Source organism: Hypanus sabinus, chromosome 3 (assembly GCF_030144855.1).
Source record: "Hypanus sabinus isolate sHypSab1 chromosome 3, sHypSab1.hap1, whole genome shotgun sequence".
NCBI lineage: Eukaryota > Metazoa > Chordata > Chondrichthyes > Myliobatiformes > Dasyatidae > Hypanus > Hypanus sabinus.
In genome coordinates this window covers 12,518,674-12,538,686 of record NC_082708.1, presented here as the reverse complement: position 1 = coordinate 12,538,686, position 20,013 = coordinate 12,518,674, and the positions used below count along the sequence as shown (strand labels likewise).

At 44.4% G+C, this 20,013-nt stretch overlaps 1 protein-coding gene across 1 annotated transcript in view; it reads right to left on the bottom strand.

The window, feature by feature from the left end:
• Positions 1-9,878: 9,878 nt before the first annotated feature.
• The window catches only part of nlgn4xa (neuroligin 4 X-linked a), a 318,165-nt gene continuing 308,030 nt past the window's right edge, over positions 9,879-20,013 (bottom strand). The window contains exons 4-5 of the mRNA XM_059963749.1: positions 13,312-14,101; positions 9,879-10,719 (exon numbers count right to left, since the gene is read on the bottom strand). Coding sequence (XP_059819732.1) covers positions 9,879-10,719; positions 13,312-14,101 — 1,631 coding nt within the window. The remainder of the gene's footprint in view (positions 10,720-13,311; positions 14,102-20,013) is intronic.

The following is a 20,013-nucleotide window of genomic DNA, read 5'->3' as shown; positions in this document are numbered from 1 at the left end:
GGATTTAACCTGGTCCTGACATATCGATGCGGCTATAAAAAGGCAAGACAGTGGCTATATTTCATTAGGAGTTTAAGGAGATTTGATTTGTCAGTTAAACCACTCGAAAACCTCTGCAGATATACTGTGGAGAGTACTCTTGCAAGCTGCATCACTGTCTGGCACGGGGAGAGTTACTGCACAGGATCAAAAGAGGTCACAGGAAGTTATTTCCATCATGGGTACCAGTTTCCGTAGTATCCAGGACATCTTCAAGGAGCGGTGACGGAGTTCATTATTAAAGATCCCCACCATCCAGGAGATGCCCTCTTCTCATGATTACCGTCAGGAAGGAGGTACAGAAGCCTGAAGGCACACACTCAGTGATTCAGGACCAGCATCTTCCCCTCTGCCATCCGATTCCTAAATGGACATCGAACCCGTGAACACTACCTCGTTTTTTTATTATTTCTGTATTTGCACTATTTTTAATTTAACTATTTATTATACATATTATGTGCATACATTAATTGATTTACTTACTTATTTTCTATGTTTATCACATATTGCATTGTACTGCTGCTGATAAGTTAACAAATTTCATGACGTGCCGATGATATCAAACCTGATTTTGATCCCCTAACTGCAGTTTTGGTCCCCTAATCTGAGGAAAGACATTCTTGCCATAGAGGGAGTAGAAAGAAGGTTCACCAGATTGATTCCTGGCAGGACTTTCATATGAAGAAAGACTGGATTGACTAGGCTTATACTCACTAGAATTTAGAAGATTGAGGGGGGATCTTATTGAAACATACAAAATTCTAAAGGGATTGGACAGGCTAGATGCAGGAAGATTGTTTCCGATGTTGAGGAAGTCCAGAATGAGGGGTCACAGTTTAAGGATAAAAGGGAAGCCTTGTACGACCGAGATGAGGAAAAACTTCTTCACACAGGGAGTGGTGAATCTGTGGAATTCTCTGCCACAGGAAACAGTTGAGGCCGGTTCATTGGCTATATTTAAGAGGAAGTTAGATATGGCCCTTGTGGCTAAAGGGATCGGGGGGTATGGAGAGAAAGCAGGTACAGGGTTCTGAGTTGGATGATCAGCCATGATCATACTGAATGGAGGTGCAGGCTCGAAGGGCCAAATGGCCTACTCCTGCATCTATTTTCTATGTTTCTATGTTTCTATGATTCTGATTCTGAATAGAAGGACATTCCTTTAGAACAGAGATGAGGGGAAATTTCTTTAGCCAGAGGGTGATGAATCTGCGGAATTCTTTATCACAGATGGGTGTGCAGGCCAAGTCATTGGGTATATTTAAAATAGAGGTTGATAGATAGATTTATAATTAGACAGTGTATCAAAGAAGGCAGGAGAATGGGGTTGAGAGGGATAATAAATCAGCGATGATGGAATGGCGGAGCTGAGTCAATGGGTTGAATTGTCTAATTCTGCCCGTATGTCTTATAGTCTTACACTGTTGTAATGAGGCTCATCACAAGCTTGAGGAACAGCACTTGACCTTCCAATTCTACATATAACAGCCTTTTGGATTCAACGCTTTCAGGTAATTTGATTTCTTTGATCAATCATCCTTCTGTGATATTGGCTCAGTTTGATTTTTTAAAACTTATTTTTCTTTTTTTTGCTCTGGAACAGGAGGACATGTACTGCCTGACCTTCCAGGCACATCTTCCTGCTCTACATTTTGCACTTTCTGCATTATTTTATCTATGTTCTCGCTTTCTAACTGCTGTTCATTTTCCATGTTCTTGAGGGTCAACATCTTAGAAAGTCTGCCCTAGGCCCAACATATTGATGCAATCATTAAGAAGGCAGACCAGCATTAGGAGTCAGAGAGTGTTTTGTAACAGAAGTGGGTTCCTTATTGCTAACATACAGTATTCTGCAGAAGTCTTAGGCACATATATATATATAGCTAGGACGCCTAAGTCTCTTGAACAGTACTGTACCGCTGCAAAAAAAATCATGACATACGTGAGTGATGATAAACTTGATTCTGAAATGGGTCTCTATTGTGGACTGAGAGTGGGAAGGGGGACAGGGGGAGTGGAATCATGGCTGGGCAAACAGGAAAGGAGAGGGAAGTGAGTGGGAAGCACCAGAGAGACGTTCTAGAATGATCAATAAGACCATTGTTTATATTAAATGATACTGCTGGGGTCTCAGGGATAGGGTCGGCACCCACACCAACCCCGCTCCTACCCAGGCATACTGTTACCAGCCCAAAACCCATACCATGGCACTTCACCTTTGCCAGTCCTAATATCCTTTGCTCCCGCCAGATTTACAAAGTTGCGCTTCGCTCCACGTTGACAAATACAGTACTGTGCAAAATTCTTTGGCACCCTAGCTATATGTATGTGCCTAAGAGTTTTGCACAGCATCGTATCTCGTGAAATTTGTTTTGCGGCAGCAGAACTGCACAATACATAAAATTTACTTAAAGTTACAATAAGAAATGTATCACAAAGTAAATAAGTAGTTCAAAGATAAGCAAAAATAGAGAGGTTGGGTTCATAGTTTCATGGATTAAGATATTGATGGTGTAGGGGAGGAAACTGTCATTAAATGGTTGGATGTGTGTCTTCAGGCATCTGTACCTCCTCCCTGATGGTAGTACTAAGAGAAGGGCATGCCCTAAGTAGCGGGGGTCCTGAATTATGGATGCTTTTTTGGCGTCACATTTGAAGGTATCCTTGTTGCTAGGGAAGCTAGTGTCCATGGGGAGCTACATCACATTTCCTATAGATGTACCATGGAGAGCATTCTGACTGTGTTCATCACACCCTGTCGGAAGGGTCCAATGTGCAGGAGCAAAAGAGTCCGCAGAAGGCTGTAAACTCAGTCAGCTCCAACACAGGCACCACCTTCCCACCATTGAGGACACGTTCAACAAGGAAGCATCTACCGTTAAGGGCACTCATCATCCAAGATATGCCTTCTGCTCATGACTACTGTAGGGACTGAGATCTTTCGGCCCATTTGGTCCATGCTATCCAAGATGAGCTCGTCACATCTGCCTGCTTTTAGCCTGTATTCCTCTAAACCTTCCCAATCCATAAACCTGTCCAAATCTCTTTTAAATGTTGTGATTATACCAGCCTATAGCATTTCCTCTGACAGCTCATTGCAAAGACACATCACCTCCAATATGAAAGGATTCTTTTCATATCCCCTTTTCTCTCTTATTTTACTCCAAATATCAAGTTTAGACTCTCCTACCCTGGCAAGGGAAATCTAAAGCTCCCAAAGGAATTAAGTTATGCCCCTCATAAATTTATAAACATTGATTATGTCATCACTTTGTCTCCTTTGCTTCACCTCTATGCAAGGAGAAACATCAACTCTTCAAGGGATTGGTAACAAATGTCTTGAAGTTTGAATGTAAACCAGGCTCCTTGGCCCGTGAAAGTGCAGGGAGCTGGGGACACAACTCAGCTCATCACGGAAACCAGCCTTCCCTCCATGCACTCCATCCATACTTCTCACTACCAGCATTATCAAAGACCCCACCCACCCCAGACGTTCTCTCTTCTCACTTCTCCTATCAGGCAGTAGTTCAAAAGTCTGCAAGCACATAGCACCAGTCTCAGGGGCAGGTTCTACCATGCTGTAATAATGGTTCCTTGGTGTGATAAGTGGACTCTAAGCTTCACACTCTGCTCCAACATGATCTTCCACTGTAGTTTATCTGTAACTGTTGCACTTTATTCTGCATTGTATTGTTGCTTTATTTGATACTACTTCAATGCATTGTCCAATGATTTGATCTATATGAACAGTAGGCAAATGAGTTATTCATTGTACCTTGGTACATGTGACAATAATAAACCAATTTCAATGATGTTTGCATACTCCATGTACGGTCTAACTAAGAATTTACAGTATACACTTAGTGGCCACTTTATTAGGTACACCCATATAACTGCTCGTTAATGCAAATACCTAATCAGCATTCGTGCGGTAGCAACTCAATGCATAAAAGCATGCAACATGGTCAAGAGATTCAGTTGTTGTTCAGACTAAACAGCTAAATGAGGAAGAAAGGTGATCTAAGTGAATTTGACTGTTAAATGATTGTTGGTGTCAGATGGGTTGGTTTGGGTATTTCAGAAACAGCCGATCCCCTGGGGATTTCACACACAACAGACTCTAGAGTTTACAGCGAACAGTGCAAAAAAATATCCAGTGAGCAGCAGTTCTGTGGGCAAAAATGCCTTGTTAATGAAAGAGGTCACAGGAGACTGGCCAGACTAGTTTCAGCTGACAGGAAAGTGACAGTAGCTCAAACAATCACATGCTACTACAGTAGTGTGTGGAGAAGCATCTCTGAGCACACAATATGCCAAACCTTGTGCTACAGCCACAGAAGACCACACCAGGTTTCACTCCTGTACCTCACTGAGTGTATGTCACTCATAACTTTTATAATCTTCTATCAAGTCCCCTGTGAGTCTCTGACACTCTAGAAAAGCAACCTATGTTTGTCCATGCTCTTCTCTTCTCACTAATGCTCATTCCCATTAATTCAGGAAGCTTCTTTGTAAAACTGTACTCTTTCCAAAGCTCTGGGGTGATCGGAATTGCATACTCACAGAGCCCCCATTTCAATTCCAATGCCCCCAGAACAATTCTTGCTGACTTGATTTGACACATATTGCTGAATTTTTCGGTGTACATGTGACAAATAAAGCTAATCTTTCATCCTTAAAAACAGTACAGCACTTTTAAACACAAGAGATTCTGCAGATGCCGATAATCCAGGGCAATACACAAAAAATGCTGGAGGAACTCAACAGGTCAGATAACACTTTGAAATACATTTTTCTACCTTATAAGATTCCTTAAATAAGACACCAACTACATGGCTCTGTGCTTATTCCAAGTTACGTTGAGTCTCAGAGAGAAGCAGACACAATCAGGGTGAGCCTGGTCAGAGTCCAGGACGACTTTAGTACTCCCTAAGATTAACCATTGGCTTAAAATAGAGTCCAACTGTGCTTTTTCGTCTTTTGATGAAAATCCCCAGCATTTTCTGTGGGTCATTTGTAATAGTGAGGGAGAATTAAAAGAAAAAAATAATCAATATCAGAACTATGACACAGAAGCAGAGCAAGGCTATTTGGCCCATCAAGTCCTGCCTACCACTCAATCATGGCTAATTTATTATCCCTTTCAATCCCATTCTTCTGCCTCCTCCCCATAACCTTTGCCACCCATACTAATCAAGAACCTATCACCTTCTGATTCAAATGTACCTAATGACTTGGGCTCCACAGCCACTCGTGGCAATGAATTCCACAGATTCACCATCCTTTGGCTAAAGAGATACCTCCTCATCTCTGTTCTAAAGGGACATGTTCTCCGAGGAAAATCTCATTAAGGCCTTGCTACACAGAAAGAAGTCAGGTGAGATGACTAACCACAAGAGTATTGGAAAACTGAAGCTCTCTCATGCAAAAGCCATACATACGTAGGGTGCTTTAGATGTACTGAAGAAGAGGCTGATAGGGTTTTTATTGGGCGGGGGGTTATCAAAGGATGTGGGACTTCAGATAGCTAAGTATGGGTGAGGCACAGAGGAGACACAATCTTGAGTCAGCAGAACATTAATGGGCAGAATAGTCTCCCACAAGTTCTTCCACTCTCTACAAGTTGCAAACAAACTCAGACAAAAGGTAAAGAGTCTTGGCCTGAAGTGTCAACTGTTTATTCCCCACAGATCCTGACTGAACTTCTGCGTTCCTCCCGCACTGTGTGGGTAAATGAAACTCAAGGCTGCTCCTGAGGCCAGCCGAGGGCATTTCCTGCTCTGCCAGATGCTGTCTCAAACTCTCACACGGCATTAATGTTCAGGCACATGATGACAGAGCAGTCATTGGTTCAAGCAACAGCTTCTCCTCGGTGACTGAGGCTCCAGTTCAGCATTTTAGAAATGCAATGTTAAGCCCCAAGATATACACCGGGTGTATGTTTGTGGTTTTCTGCTGCTGCAGCCCATCCACTTCAGGGTTCAACCTGTTGCAGGTTCAGGAATGCTCTTCTGCACATCGCTGTTATTATTTGAGTTACTGTCGCCATCCTGTCGGCTGGAACCGGTCTGGCCCTTCTCCTCTGACCTCTCTCATTAACAAGGCATTTTCACCCACAGAACTGCTGCTCACTGGACGGTTTTTTGTTTTCCACATCATTCTCTGTAAGCTCTAGAGACTGTTGTGTGTGTGAAAATCCCAGGAGATCAGCAGTCGATTCCTTGAGCAACGTCTTTCAGAAAGTCAATCATTTCAGCTTTTCTATGCCTTCTACTTATTCTTTCTATCTGAATTTAGTTTTTCAAACTGTTGGAGTCTGTGACTTGCATTCTGTAGTTCAATCAGGCGAGCGAGTGCCCTGCTGTCCCTGAAAGACTCCAAGAGAGAAAAGCTACCTTGAGGAGAAGCTCAGAAATGAGATGACTACGTTTCTCGCCGACTAAAGCATCGAGGAAAATTGAAACATCGAGGAAAGTTTGGAGGAGAGCGAGTGGGTCTCAGAGAGGCTGCTGATTCGAGTGGCTGCTGGTTCGAGTACTGTACTGATGTTGAAGAGGCTGATAACATGAGTCCCAATGTTGGAGAGTTTGCTGGTTCAAGTCGCTGGCATTGGAGAGGCTGTTGTTTCGAGCCACTGGGTCCTGATGTTCTTGGAGATGTTATTGAAATTCTGAGATTTATGGATTTTACTATAGTTCAAACTAACTGCTGTTCATATTGGCCTCTTCAGTTCAATGTTCTTTTGGGTTCTCGCCCATTCTTTCTCATTGCTGATTGTTGGGCTGGGGGTTTGGCTGATCTGTTAGTTTTTGTGTGAGGGAGGGTTGGGGTGTTTGGTGTTTGCAAGATTTGTTTCTTTTTCATTCAACTATGGTTTTCTGTATTCCATGGTTACCTGGGGAGAAGACAGATTGCAGAGTTGTATTCTGCATACATACTTTGATAATAAAATGAGCCTTTGAACCTTTGAGTCTCTATGATACTCAAACCACCTCGTCTGACTCCAACAAACGTTAATAGTCACTTACATTACATTTCTTCCCCATTCTGATGTTTGGTCTGAACAACAACTGAACCTCTTGACCACGTTTAATACTTCTATGCCTTGAGTTACCGCCACATGATTGGCTGTTTAGATAGTTGCATTTACAAGCAAGTGTACCTAACAACTGGGTGGTGAAGGTGTAAGGGACCCTTTCCCTCCACTAGCCTGGAGGTCACCCTTGGGCAAGGTGTGGTACCTGCTTAGCCTCCAATCAGGGTCATGTGAAGACATGGGAGCAGCTGGTAGATGGTCGTATGAGCAACTCTTGGACATCACAAGCCCACTGACGCCAGGCAGATGATCTCTGAAGAGCATTGATATTGGCTGGGGTCACCCGTGTTGTGAAGACGCTGCCCAGAAGAAGGCAACTGCAAACCACTTCTGGAGAGAACTTTGCCAGGAACAGTCATGGCCATGGAAGGACTACGATCACCCACGTCATACTACACAGCTCATTATGCTGAAGGTAACCACTGGCTTAGTCATTCATAACAAAAAGGCAGTGAATTAGAAAATAGTGTGATTGTTTTATTTAAAAAAGCTGCTGAAAATTTTATACAGATACATGTCCAGCCAAAAGATCATCGTCTATTATCACTTAAGGCAAAAGAAAGATAAGCAAACAATAAATGAACAAAAACATATACATCGATATACTACATTTAATGATCTTCCTGCTTTAAAACGCCTAGGACAGGATGTGGAAAAGTCTACACACAAGCTAACAAGATTCAAATGAAGGTAGATTATCCTTAGTCTAAGAACGCCTTTTTAGCAAGCGTATTTACCCAATAACTCTGCCATGGACGGTCCCAAGCCTGGCTGCGAAAGGAAGAGGGTTGGGCATGGGGCTAGCAACCCCCATCCCGTAAAAAAAACCCAGAGCTACAGAAACACTGACAAAAGCTCCAAAGATCTCACCCCTGGGAGAGGGAAGGATCTGCAAAGATGGGCTACACCTGTGGACAACTTGAAAGACTGGCCCTGGATGAAGTACCCCTGGCAAGCTGCCTTTGCCCCAGTAGGGGTGATGGGCTTAAGTAAGCAAGTAAGTATTTACCCCATGAAATATCCCTTTCTGTCTGTGTGTGTTAGTTCTCCTCAGAAGCAGCTATTAATCCTTAACGGGGTCTGAATCCTGGACCTCAATACCCAACAGCACTGGGGAGCATTTACCCTTGAAGAACTGCAGCAGTTCAAGAAGATGGCTCACCCCAACTTCTCAAGGGCCAAAGAAACAAATTGTGTTCTTGCCAACAATATCCACACCCCACATCAGTAAAATAAATAAAACAAAAAGCCTTTGGATCCAATAAACTTGGCAAATCTTGTGATGCAATAAAATTTAATATGTGCCTTCCAGAATTGTTGTGTGATCGATCAAAGTGAGCCGCGCTTTGCTGCATGTTGCTGGCTTACCTCTGCACAGACACAAGACCCCGGGCCTGTTATCTTGGCTGAGTCAATCCTCAGGTTGACACTTGCTCTCTCTTCTGTACCCTTTCTCCAAAATCCCTCCCGCCAAAAGCAAATAATTCATATGTGGTAGTGAGAGAGGATGGGTGGAGAGAGAAGGAATTTTTTTTCTCTCTCCGCTTTTAATATTAACACTATCATTTATTTTAACCCCACCCTGAACTCTTTGCTCCTCTCTACAAGTCCCCTAATGCCTTGTGAGCTCTTCCTCCACTAAACATACCCAAAGGAAATTATAGATCCACAATTGCTCGCTACAATACTTAAACATGCACCTAACAGAATCTAAAACAGAGATAAGCTTAAGATACATAGAAGAAAAAAAGCATAAGCAGGCACCAATGTCTTCTAGGAGTTTGATGTTATTGATTCCCAAGGCTTATTATCGATGGAAAGTAATCAGCACAGGTGGAGATGGCTTACCTGATGCATGTACAGAAGAAACAGAATATAAAGCACAAGCCCTCTAAAAGCTGATTCTTTCAAAACTGAAATAAAACCAGAACAATAAAAGCTTCTCTTTTTTTTTTAACCCACTGCTATTTACAACTGTTTACAAAGTTTCATATATACAGTTCAGAGATGCAAGTCTGCCTTGCTTGAAGCGGATCTAGAATCCAGGCAACTGAATTGTCTTTTGATCGATGGTATACCATGTTTGTCAGATGTACTACATCACGTTTTTCTCTTTCCCAAGCTAAACAAAAAAAAGTAAACACCCTTATTTGTTCGTCAGGCCCGGTTACAAGGGCATAACACAAAATGGCACACCAAGGACACCGTACAATCACTTACTTTTGAAACTGGGAATGTCCATTATTGAACATACAGTACTTCAATTTTTATCTCCGTATGTGTCCATTTAATAGAATTCATGGTTCATGTGCTGTTGGACAATGAGTTAAGCATGAGTTATCAGGAGTTCCAGCTGATACAGTGGATTAGTTGAATTTGCTTTCATCATTTATAAAAGACATTTGCGAATTCTTCTTGTTACAGTCTTCCGTCCTGTTTACATTGATTGGCGTTGAACCAATTTGAGTGGAGACAGGAATACAGGACCTCCAGCCCCCCGACACACACACACACACACACACACACACACACACACACACACACACACACACACACACACACACACACACACACACACACACTCGCACACTCCCCCCCCCCCCTACTAAATAGAAAGAAGTGGTTACTTGATATTCTTCTTGTGGGACACAAGTAGTTTTCCAGTGCTTCAACTCATGATAAAATCATTTCCAAAAGGGGCGCCCTTACCCAACCAGTGTGGGGACCTCTCTTGCCCGGAGAGCTATACTCGAGTCGTCGAATGTGCGTGGGGCAAGTTTGTACTGTTCTGGCCTCCGGTGAAAGTGTTGAACGTGTGCAACGGCTGCATCCCTGCAAGGGTGTTGGGGATCATGGTGATGGTGTTGGGCGTCATGAGCGGGATGTCGTCCGGGGACCTCCTGAGCGTCAGCGTGTAGTCGGGCGGGCAGGTCAGCCTCAGGGTGTCGTGGGTCTGGAGCGACTCGCACTCGTGCCCGTGCTCCATCTGCTTCATCTGCAGCGACATGATGTCCTCGTTCTGCAGGTGGGCCAGGTCATTGGCAGCCCCCCTCGGTGGGCTCTGCCTCCGGTGGGTCTCGTGGCGGCGCTTATCCTTCTTGTAGTACAGGGCGGCGAAGGCCAGGATGTTCAGAAAGAGCAAGGAGGCCCCCACCGCAATGGTCACGCTCAGTTCCGTCGAGTAATCCCGCTTGTCCTCGATCAGCACTGTCGTCTCCTCCGGGTTGGACTTCCGAGTCTCCTTGGCCTGCTTGGGGTTGTGCGAGGGGCTCAGTGGGGGCCGCTTGGTGGTGGAGGTCCACAGCTTGCGGGTCACGTAGGGGAAGGGGGTGGAGTCCGTCTGTGGGACCTTGGTGGTGGTCGAGACGTACTGGAAGATCTCGTTCAGGTTGTGCAGGTGAGGCACCAGCTCCAGCCAGAACGCCACCTTGGTGGCCCGGTAGTGCTCACGCACTCTTGGCTTCAGTCCAATGTGCAGGTAAAGTTGGTCCTTCGGGTTGTACTTGGACCAGGCGACCTCCTCGAACCGGTTCGGCTTCGTGTGGATGAACTTTGTGTCTTGCGGGACGGGCTGATTCGGATCGCTAGGGGGCAAACAGGAAAGGAGCTTAATGATAAAGAACTGTAGCACTTCTAATGTACCAAAAAAGTCCCAAGGGACGTCATGGGAGGGCTATTAAGGAATCAAAATATGTACGAGGAACATGACAGAGCAGGAACAGGCGATGTCAGTGCTGGACATGGTGTCAAGTTAAGCTAATCCCTTTCTGCCTGTATCTGATCCATATTCCTCCATTCCCTGCACATCCATTTGTCTAACAGCCTCTGAGATTCCTTTTTCACATCCACCACTACCACTGGCAGCCAGTTCCAGGTGTCTACCACTAGCCAAGGAGTTATAGAACACTACAGTGCAGAAACAAGGCCTTCAGCCCACGTACAAATGCTACACTATTAACCTGTCTAGTCCTATCAACCTGTACCCACACTATACTCCTCCTATCCATATATCTATCCCAATTTCTCTTAAATGTTGAAACTGAACCCACTTCTGCCACTTCTATAGACAGCTTGTTCCACATTCGGACCACCGTCTGAATGATGAAGTTCCCCTCATGTTCCCCTTAAGCATTTCACCCTTCACCCTTCACCCATGACCTCTAGTTCTACTCTCATCCAACCTCACTAGAAAAAGTCTGCTTACGTTTATCCTATCGATACCCCTCATAATTTTGTATGCCTCTATCCAATCTCTCCTCATTCTTCTGTGCTCCAGGGAATAAAATCTGTATAAAAAACTTGCCCCACATTTCTCCCTTAAATTGCCGCTCTCTCACGTCAAATGCATGTTCTCTTGTTCTCGATATTTCCACCCTGGAATGAAGATTCTATCTGTCTGCCATATCTAAGCCTCTCATAAGGAGTCTAACTTGGAAAAGTATGAAGTGACTCACATTGGAAGGTCGAATTTGAAGGCAGAATGCAGGATTCCTGGCAGGACTCCCGACAGTGTAAAGGAAGAGAGGGATCTTGGTGTCTTTGGCTAGTGATCCCTCAAGTTGATAGGGTGGTTAAGAAGGTGTATGGACAGTTAACTTTCATTAATCAGGGGACTGCGTTCAAGAGCTGTGAGGTAATGTTACAACTCTACAAAATCCTGGTTAGATCACATTTGGAATACTATACTCAGTTCTGATCGCCTCATTATAGGAAGGATATTGGAAGCTTTAGAGAGGATGCAGAGGAGATTTACCAGGATGCTGCCTGCATTAGAGGATGTGTATTAGGAGGACAGTTTGAGCCAGCAAGGGTTTTTCTCTTTGGAGCGGAGGATAAGAGGTAACTTGATAAAGGTGTACAAGTTGCTAAGAGGGACAGATTGTATAGATAGCCAGAAACTTCTTCTCAGGGCAGAAATGATTAATACAAGGAGGCATATTTTTTTTAGGTAATTGGAGGAAAATATAGGGGAGATGTCAGAGATAAGTTTTTTACAGAGTAGTACATGTGTGGAAAACACTACCAGGGATGGTGGCAGAGGCAGATACATCAGGGGCATTTAAGAACCTTTCAGATAGGATGTCTACGTAGTGTTTTGTGTGACTGTATTTTACTGATAGCTTGCTATCTTATACAGTATGTGCTACATCTGCCTTGTACCATGTGTGACTGTCGGTCCAGTGTTTTTCACCTTAGCCCTGAAGTAATGGAGTTTCATGTATGGTTGAATGGCAATTAAACTTGAACTTCAACTTGAGGGAAAGGATAGATTCATCTTAGAAATGAGACATAGAAACTTAAAAACCTACAGCACAATACAGTCCCTTTGGCCCACAAAAGCTGTGCTAGTCATGTGCTAACCTTAGAAATTACCTAGGGTTACCCATAGCCCTTTATTTTTCTAAGCTCCATGTACCTATCCAGGAGTCTCTTAAAAAACCCTATCGTATACACCTCCACCACCATCGCAGGCAGCCCATTCCACGCACTCACCACTCTCTGCGTAAAAATCTTACTCCTGACATCTCCTCTGTACCTACTTCCAAACACCTTAAAACTGTGTCCTCTAGTGCTGGCCACTTCAGCCCTGGAAAAAAGCCTCTTACTATCCACATGATCAATGCCTCTCATCATCTTATACACCTCTATCAGGTCCCCTCTCATCCTCCGTTGCTCCAAGGAGAAAAGGCTGAGTTCACTCAACCTGTAAGGTGTGCTCCGCAATCCAGGCAACGTCATTGTAAATCTCCTCTGCACCCTTTCTATGGTTTCCACACCCTTGCTACAGTGAGGCAACTGGAACTGAAGGTCAGCAAAAAATCGTGGGTGGAAGTTCCTGTATGTGCTGTTATGCTCTATGTTCTATGTTCTATAATATCATAAACTTCTGTCAGGTGTCCTTTTAGCCTCTGAAACATGTGAGCTTGTGAAGTGTGGTTGAATGGAATGTGTTGTAGATCGAACACATAACCCAGATAGCATTTTAGCCTATGGACTGGAAATCAGGAGACCACAGCAACGGGATGTTCTATGTTCATTTTTATGAATTAGAATGGATATTTTTCACATGGAGGGTACTGGGGGTGGGGGGTGAGGGTGCGGATATAATTGTTTTTACTATGATGTTGAGGCATCAGCCTGACTTCTAAGGTAAACTCTACATGGGCTGCACTCACCCGGTCTTGGCGAAGTTGGTCCAATAGGTCATCACTACTGCACTGAGCATAACGTCGTTCTTGGAGAAGTTGCAGGGGAAGAGGTCAGTGGGGCCTATCATAGGGACACCGAAGACGTAGGGGACCTCGTCTCCGTGGGCAGCATCTGACCAGCCGGGCTTCATGTCACTTTGGCAGTGGTGGTAGAAGGCGTAGAAGTAGGTGGGAGAACCATACTGAGCGTGTAGGTCTGCTGTTGCCACCGCCGGTGCTACCCATTGGTGGTCGGTGAAAAGAGCCACCAGGGTCTTGCGCCGGGTCTCCGGGTTCTCTTTGTCCGCCCAGTCCGTGTACATGAACTTGATGGTCTCCCTCAGGGTGTCCTTCCCCTCTGGGTAACCGTAGAGGTTGTCCACAAAGTTGGAGACAGCAAAGTCGAAGTCACTGGCCGAAATTCCATCCTCGTTGTCTACCATATTCTCCACGAACTTCAGCCCCTCCCCTTGGTTGACGCCCAGCATGATGTCATAGTTGAGGAACTCGCCCTGCTCCATCAGAATCTGGGGGTCGTCCGGGATGACGTCACCATCGATGACCGGCCCAAAGGCGATGTGGTAGCGGGCGGGCATGATGTCCTGCTCAATCAGTTCCTTGTATGTCTTCATCCGTAGGCACTCCACCAGGTTGATGGTGTCGAGCATGCTACAGCCAACCTTCTCAGCAAGCAGGCGAGTGTACTTGGCAGGCTGGTAATTCACTGCCCAGCTGGACAAGGCTGTCCCGCTCTGGATTATCGCCTTCTGGAAGAGACCTGTTGGTTGAAGAAGAGAAGCCAATCAATGGTTGTCCTCGGTCAGGCTACAGGAGGATCCACCAGTACATTATTACACTCAGTGGGCACTTTATTAAATACACCTGTACACCTGCTCATTAATGCAAATATCTAATCAGCAATCATGTGGCAGCAACTCAATGCATTCAAGCACACAGACGTGGCCAAGAGGTTCGGTTGTTTTTCAGACCAAACATCAGAATGGGGAAGAAATGTGACCTAAGTGACTCTGACCGCCGAATGATTATCGGTGCCAGATTGGGCGGTAATCACCTGGAATCTTTATGCACAACCGTCTCCTGAGTTTACAGAGGATGGTGCATCCAGTGAGCAGATCTGTGGGTGAAGATGCCAAGTTAGTTAAAGAGGTCAGAGGAGAATGGCCAGACTGGTTCAAACTGACAGGAAGACGACAGTGACTCAAATCACCACGTGTTATAATAGTGGTGTGCAGAAGAGAATCTCTGAATGCACAACATGTTGAACCTTGCAGTGGATGGGCCACAGCAACAGGATACCACTCAGTGGCCACTTCATTCGGCACCTCTTGTACAAATAACGAGGCCTCTGACTGTTGATCGGCAACGTTATACTGATAGTGTATCCTTTAAGAAGTGAACCATGACACCACTGCTCTCTATTTTCACAATGAAAACGTTGAACCGACTAGAACTAGTTTGATAGTGGGCATAAGAAACTGAAATTCTTATTTAATTTATTATGAAGTATTATGAAGCTGCCACATAACAAATTTCACAATGTATACTGCTGATATTAAACCTGATTCTGGTTCCTTTCTATCTCTCTCTGCCTATTTTTCTATCCTTCTTTCTCCCTGTCTATCTCTCTTCATCTCTCTCTCTATTCTTTTCTTTCTGTCTTTCACTTTTTTTCTCTTTGTCTAAATCTCTTTCCCATATGACCATAAGAATTAGACCATTCGGCCCATCAAGTCACTCTATGCCCAGTATGAAGGACATCTTCAGGAGCTGATGGGTCAGAAAGACAGCATCCATCATTAAGGACTCCAACACCCAGGACGTACTCTCTTCTCATTACTTCCATCAGGTATATGAGCCTAAGGCTTCTTCACTGGTTTGTCCCCTTCACCATCAGATTAGTAAATTGATATTGAACTATGAACACTACCTCGCTACTTTGCGCTCTTTTTGCACTACTTATTGATTTTATTCTAGTCCTCCTTCTTCTCCTCCACATTTTTTATTCTGGTGTATTCCCCCTTCCTTTCATCAGTTGCTAAGTCCTGAAGAAGGGTCTCAGCTCGAAGTGTTGACTGTTTATTCACTTCCGTGGATGCTGCCTGACTGGCCGAGTAGCCCCAGAATTTTGTGCCTGTTGCTCTGGATTTCTAGTATCTGCAGAACAAGGTCAAATCAGCATCAGAGTCAGGTTTATTATCACTGACATATGTCATGGAATTTGGTGTTTTGCTGCAGCAGAACAGTGCCATGCATAAAATAAACTAAAGTTCAAAGTTCAAAGAAAATTTATGAAGTACGTACAGCACTCAGCAAAAGTCTAAGGCACATATATGTAGTTAGAGGGGCTAAGAGTTTTGCAGGGTGCTATAGTAATTTTATGTGTTTCACTGATGCCGCTGCTGCACAAAAGCACATTCCATGACTTGCGAGGGGTGATTGATAAGTCTGTGGCCCAAGGTAGAAGAAGTCAACTTTAGAAAGCCTAGCACATTTATTTTTCCTACATTTACACACTTAGTCCGGCGGTTGTTTAGCATACGGATCCCTTCTTTGTAGAAGTTGTTGCCCTGGACCTCCAGAAGTGGTTCACAGCATAGGGTGATTGATAAGTTTGTGGCCTATGGTAGAAGGAGATGAGTTATTAACTTCAAACGTTCTGCATTTTTACTCAAAGAGTTGAACTGCACGTGCATGTAATGAGAGCTGTATAACTCATTGATAAGTTAGGCTACGAGGTTATCAATCACCCCTGCTGTGGACGCTTTCTGGAGGTCCAAGACGCCAACTTCTACAAAGAAGGATCCGTATGCTCCGTGACCACTGGACTAAGTGTGTAAATGTAGGAGGGGCTATGTTGAGAAATGAATGTGCTAGGTTTTCTAAAATTGACTCCTTCTACCCTAGACCCAAACTTATCAATCACCCCTCATATGTGAGTGATGATAAACATGATTCTGATATGGGTCTCTTTTGTGGACTGCGAGTGGGAAGGGGGAAGGGAGAGGGAATTCATGGTTGGGAAAAGGGGAAAGGAGAGGGGAGGGATTGGAAAGCACCAGAGAGACGTTCTGTAATGATCAATAAAGCAATTGTTTGGAATCAAATAACCTTGCTTGGTGTCTCAGGGCTGGGTGTGTCTGCACCACTGCCACCACCCTGCCCCTGACATTCCTTATCTGCCACCTGTCCCACACCCCTCCCATAGTGCTCTACCCTCACCATTCCAGACATCCTTTGCTTCTGCCAGATTTACACAATCGCTTGCTGCTCCACATTCACAAATACAGTTCTGTGTAAAAGTCTCTGGCACGTGTGTGTGTGTGTGTGTGTGCACATGCGCGGACGCGTGCACCTAAGGGTTTTACACAGTACTGTATATATATCAGTGATAATAATTCTGATTCTGATACTGATTCTGCAATATAATATTGATAGAATACGCTTATGAGGATTGTACCATGTAGATAACTGCTCTAAATCCCAGCTGTGGCTCAAATGATCTGCATACTTATCTATACCACTCCGACTGGAGCCATACCATCAGGCAGGGGCGGCACAGTGGTGTAGCGGTTAGCGTAGCATTATTACAGTGCCAGCGACACTGGTTCAATTCCAAATAGTGTTTTTACTTTCACTCCATGACCACATGGGTTTCCTCCGGGTGCTCTGGTTTCCTCCCACAGTCCAAAGACGTGTAGATTAGTAGGTCAATTGTTCACATGGGTGTAACAGTGCAACAGAGGCTCATCGAGCTGGAATAGTCTGTTACAATACTGTATCTCTAAATAAAATAAAATACAGCCTAAACTCCTACACTATCAGGTTCAAGAACAGCGACTTCCCTTCAACCATTCAGTGCGTGAACCAACTTACCCAACCCTGATCACTACCTTAGTAGAACAACATTATGAACACTGGAGAAGGGTCTCGGCCTGGAACAACAACTGTTTACTCATTTCCATAGATGCTGCCCAACCTGCTGAGTTCCTCCTGAGTTTTGTGCGTACTCCTTTGTTCACATTGATTTCTTTGCACTACAATGCTTTTCTTTGCTCTAATTGTTCTTTCTTCTGAAAAATATTCATGATTTAATTTTAATTTGCATGTTTATTGGTAATCTGTTTCTCTGACGCTCTGTTCCTGTGATGCTCCTAGTAAGTTTTTCATTGCACCTTTGCATACGTATTCTGTGCCCATAACAATCACCTTGACTCTGACTGCCATTTTGACTTTGAACCCTCTATGACTTATTTATTTAAGTACCTGTTCAAGTGACTCTTAAATGTTGTTACTGTTCCTGCCCCTGTGTCCTCGGCTGGCAGTTCATTCCAGATATTAAGTATTCTTTGTAGGAAAGAATTACTCCTTACAACCCCTTTAAACCTCCTTCCTCTAATTTTGCCCACTAGTTTCAGACACCAGGGCTATTCATATAACCATTACAGCATGGAAACAGGCCACCTCGGCCCTTCTAGTCCATGCCGAACGCCTACTCTCACCTCGTTCATATTGGTCTGTTACTATCACATGTGAAAAGCTTGACTTGATACCGTTCCTACATATCAAATAATTACACAATATGTGGAGCATAAGGTAAAACAACAGCAATGCAGAATAAAGTGTAAAGAGTGCAGTGCAGGTAAACGATAGAGTGCAAGATTGCAGTGAGGTAGATTGTGAAGCCCAGAGTCCGTCTTGCACAAGAGGTCCATTCAAGAGTCTGATAACAGTGGGATAGAAGCCTGGTTTTATGGCAGATTTTTGTGTCTTCTGCCCAATGGGTGAGGGATCGTGACATGGTGGATGTAGAGAGGATGCTAATCCATTGAAGAATCTAGAGCTGAAGATCATAGTTTAAAAATGCGGTCTTCCATTGGACCATAAGCCATAGGAGCAGAATTAGGCCATTTGATCCATCAAGTCTGCTCCACCATTTCATCACGGCTAATCCATTTCCCTCTCACCTTCTCCCTGTATCCTTTATGTCCTAACTAATCAAGGATCTACAAACCTCTGACCTAATATACCCAATGACTTGGCCTCCACAGCTGCCTGAGGTACTTGACTTCTTTTTTTTTGCTTTTCTCTCTGTGAGTCCTGGGTATTTTGAACTCTCTTCCTCAAAGGGTGGAGGAATCCAGAGGTTAACAGATTCTTGGGAAGAGAGCAGTGAGAAATTACCAGGAGTACGTGAGAAGGTATGATTGAGATTATAGTCAGATTATCCTCAATCATCTCAAACAATAGAGCAAACTCAAAATGGGACTGGCCTACTCCTCGTCCCAATTCAGCGCATCATCAGAACAGGGAAATCTTCTCGCTCCACTGCTGTTTGTGGGTTGTCCAACTCCGTCCTGTATTTCAGATTTCCAGGAGTTGCAGTTTTCTAGTACCTCTCTCAATCCCATTGTGGGTCTTGATTTTTGTTCTCACCTCTGCACTGCCGTCTACAGACCATGCAACCACCTGTACCTTGAGGTTCTTTTAGCCGGGGGTGGTGGTGATGACAAGCTGCCACCACCTGTTAAATGCTCACAATGATGTGCGACTCAAATAGCCTCTGACAACCAAGTCCAGCTCCTGGCCTTCATGTGTGGCTTAGCTACTAAGCCTAACAGAACCCTTTCTACTGACAGGAAAAGAAGCAAAGTCAGGTTACTGGCACCTTAAAACTATTCGCTTCGGGCAGATGGGGCTTATCAGCCGTGTTTGGCAGCTCATCGAGGAGAAGAAAAACTCTAACCTCAAACCTCTGCTGCCTTGCAGCTGCACTCACTCACGGGGTCAACCCCATCACAAGAATCTGGAACTGGAATCCCTAAGGCAGTCCTACAACAAGCTTAATACTGACTGGCAACTCCTGCGGTGCTGCAGGTACCAAATTGTATCAGTGTCAGCCATTCATGTGGGTTGATCAGATGTTTGGAGAGGGGAAGCTTGCACTCCATATTTGCTGTCCAGGCTTCTGTATCTGGACAGCTAGGATGCATCATTCATGCTTAACCCTGTCCAATGGAGGCCTCATCGTCTCATCTCATCAGTCACTTGTGGTCTCTATCTAATCACAGACTATTTTGAATCTCAGGTAATACACACAAAATTCAGGAGGAACTCAGCAGGTCAGGCAGCATCTATGGAGGGGAATAAACTGTTGATATTTCAGACCAAGACCCTTCAGCAGGATGGGAAAGGAAGAAGGGGAAGAAGCCAGAATGAAAGGTTGTGAGGGAGGGGAAGGAATACAAACTAGAAGATGATAGGTGAAGCCGGGCGGATGGGGGAGGTGGGGATGAAGTGAGAAGATGGGTGGTGGTAGGTGGAAAAGGTAAATGGCTGAAGAAGAAGGAATCTGATAGGAAAGGAAAGTGGACCATTAGAGCAACAGAAAGAGGAGGACCACCAGAGGGAAGTGATGGCCAGATGAGGAGATGAGAAGAGGTAAGAGCTAGGCCAGAGTAGGGTATTAAAGAAGAGGGAAGAAGAAGGGGGAAAACAAAAATCAGGACTATCCTAAATCTCACTTTGTTCTGCTTTTCTAGCTTCTAGTTTTCTAGCTTCCCCCAGTTCTGTTGAGAAAATATAAATCAGGAATATCTGGTACAGAGGCACAAAACACTCCTGAATTGGGAGCAACAGTTAATCTCCAATGTTAACTGTTCTCACTCCATA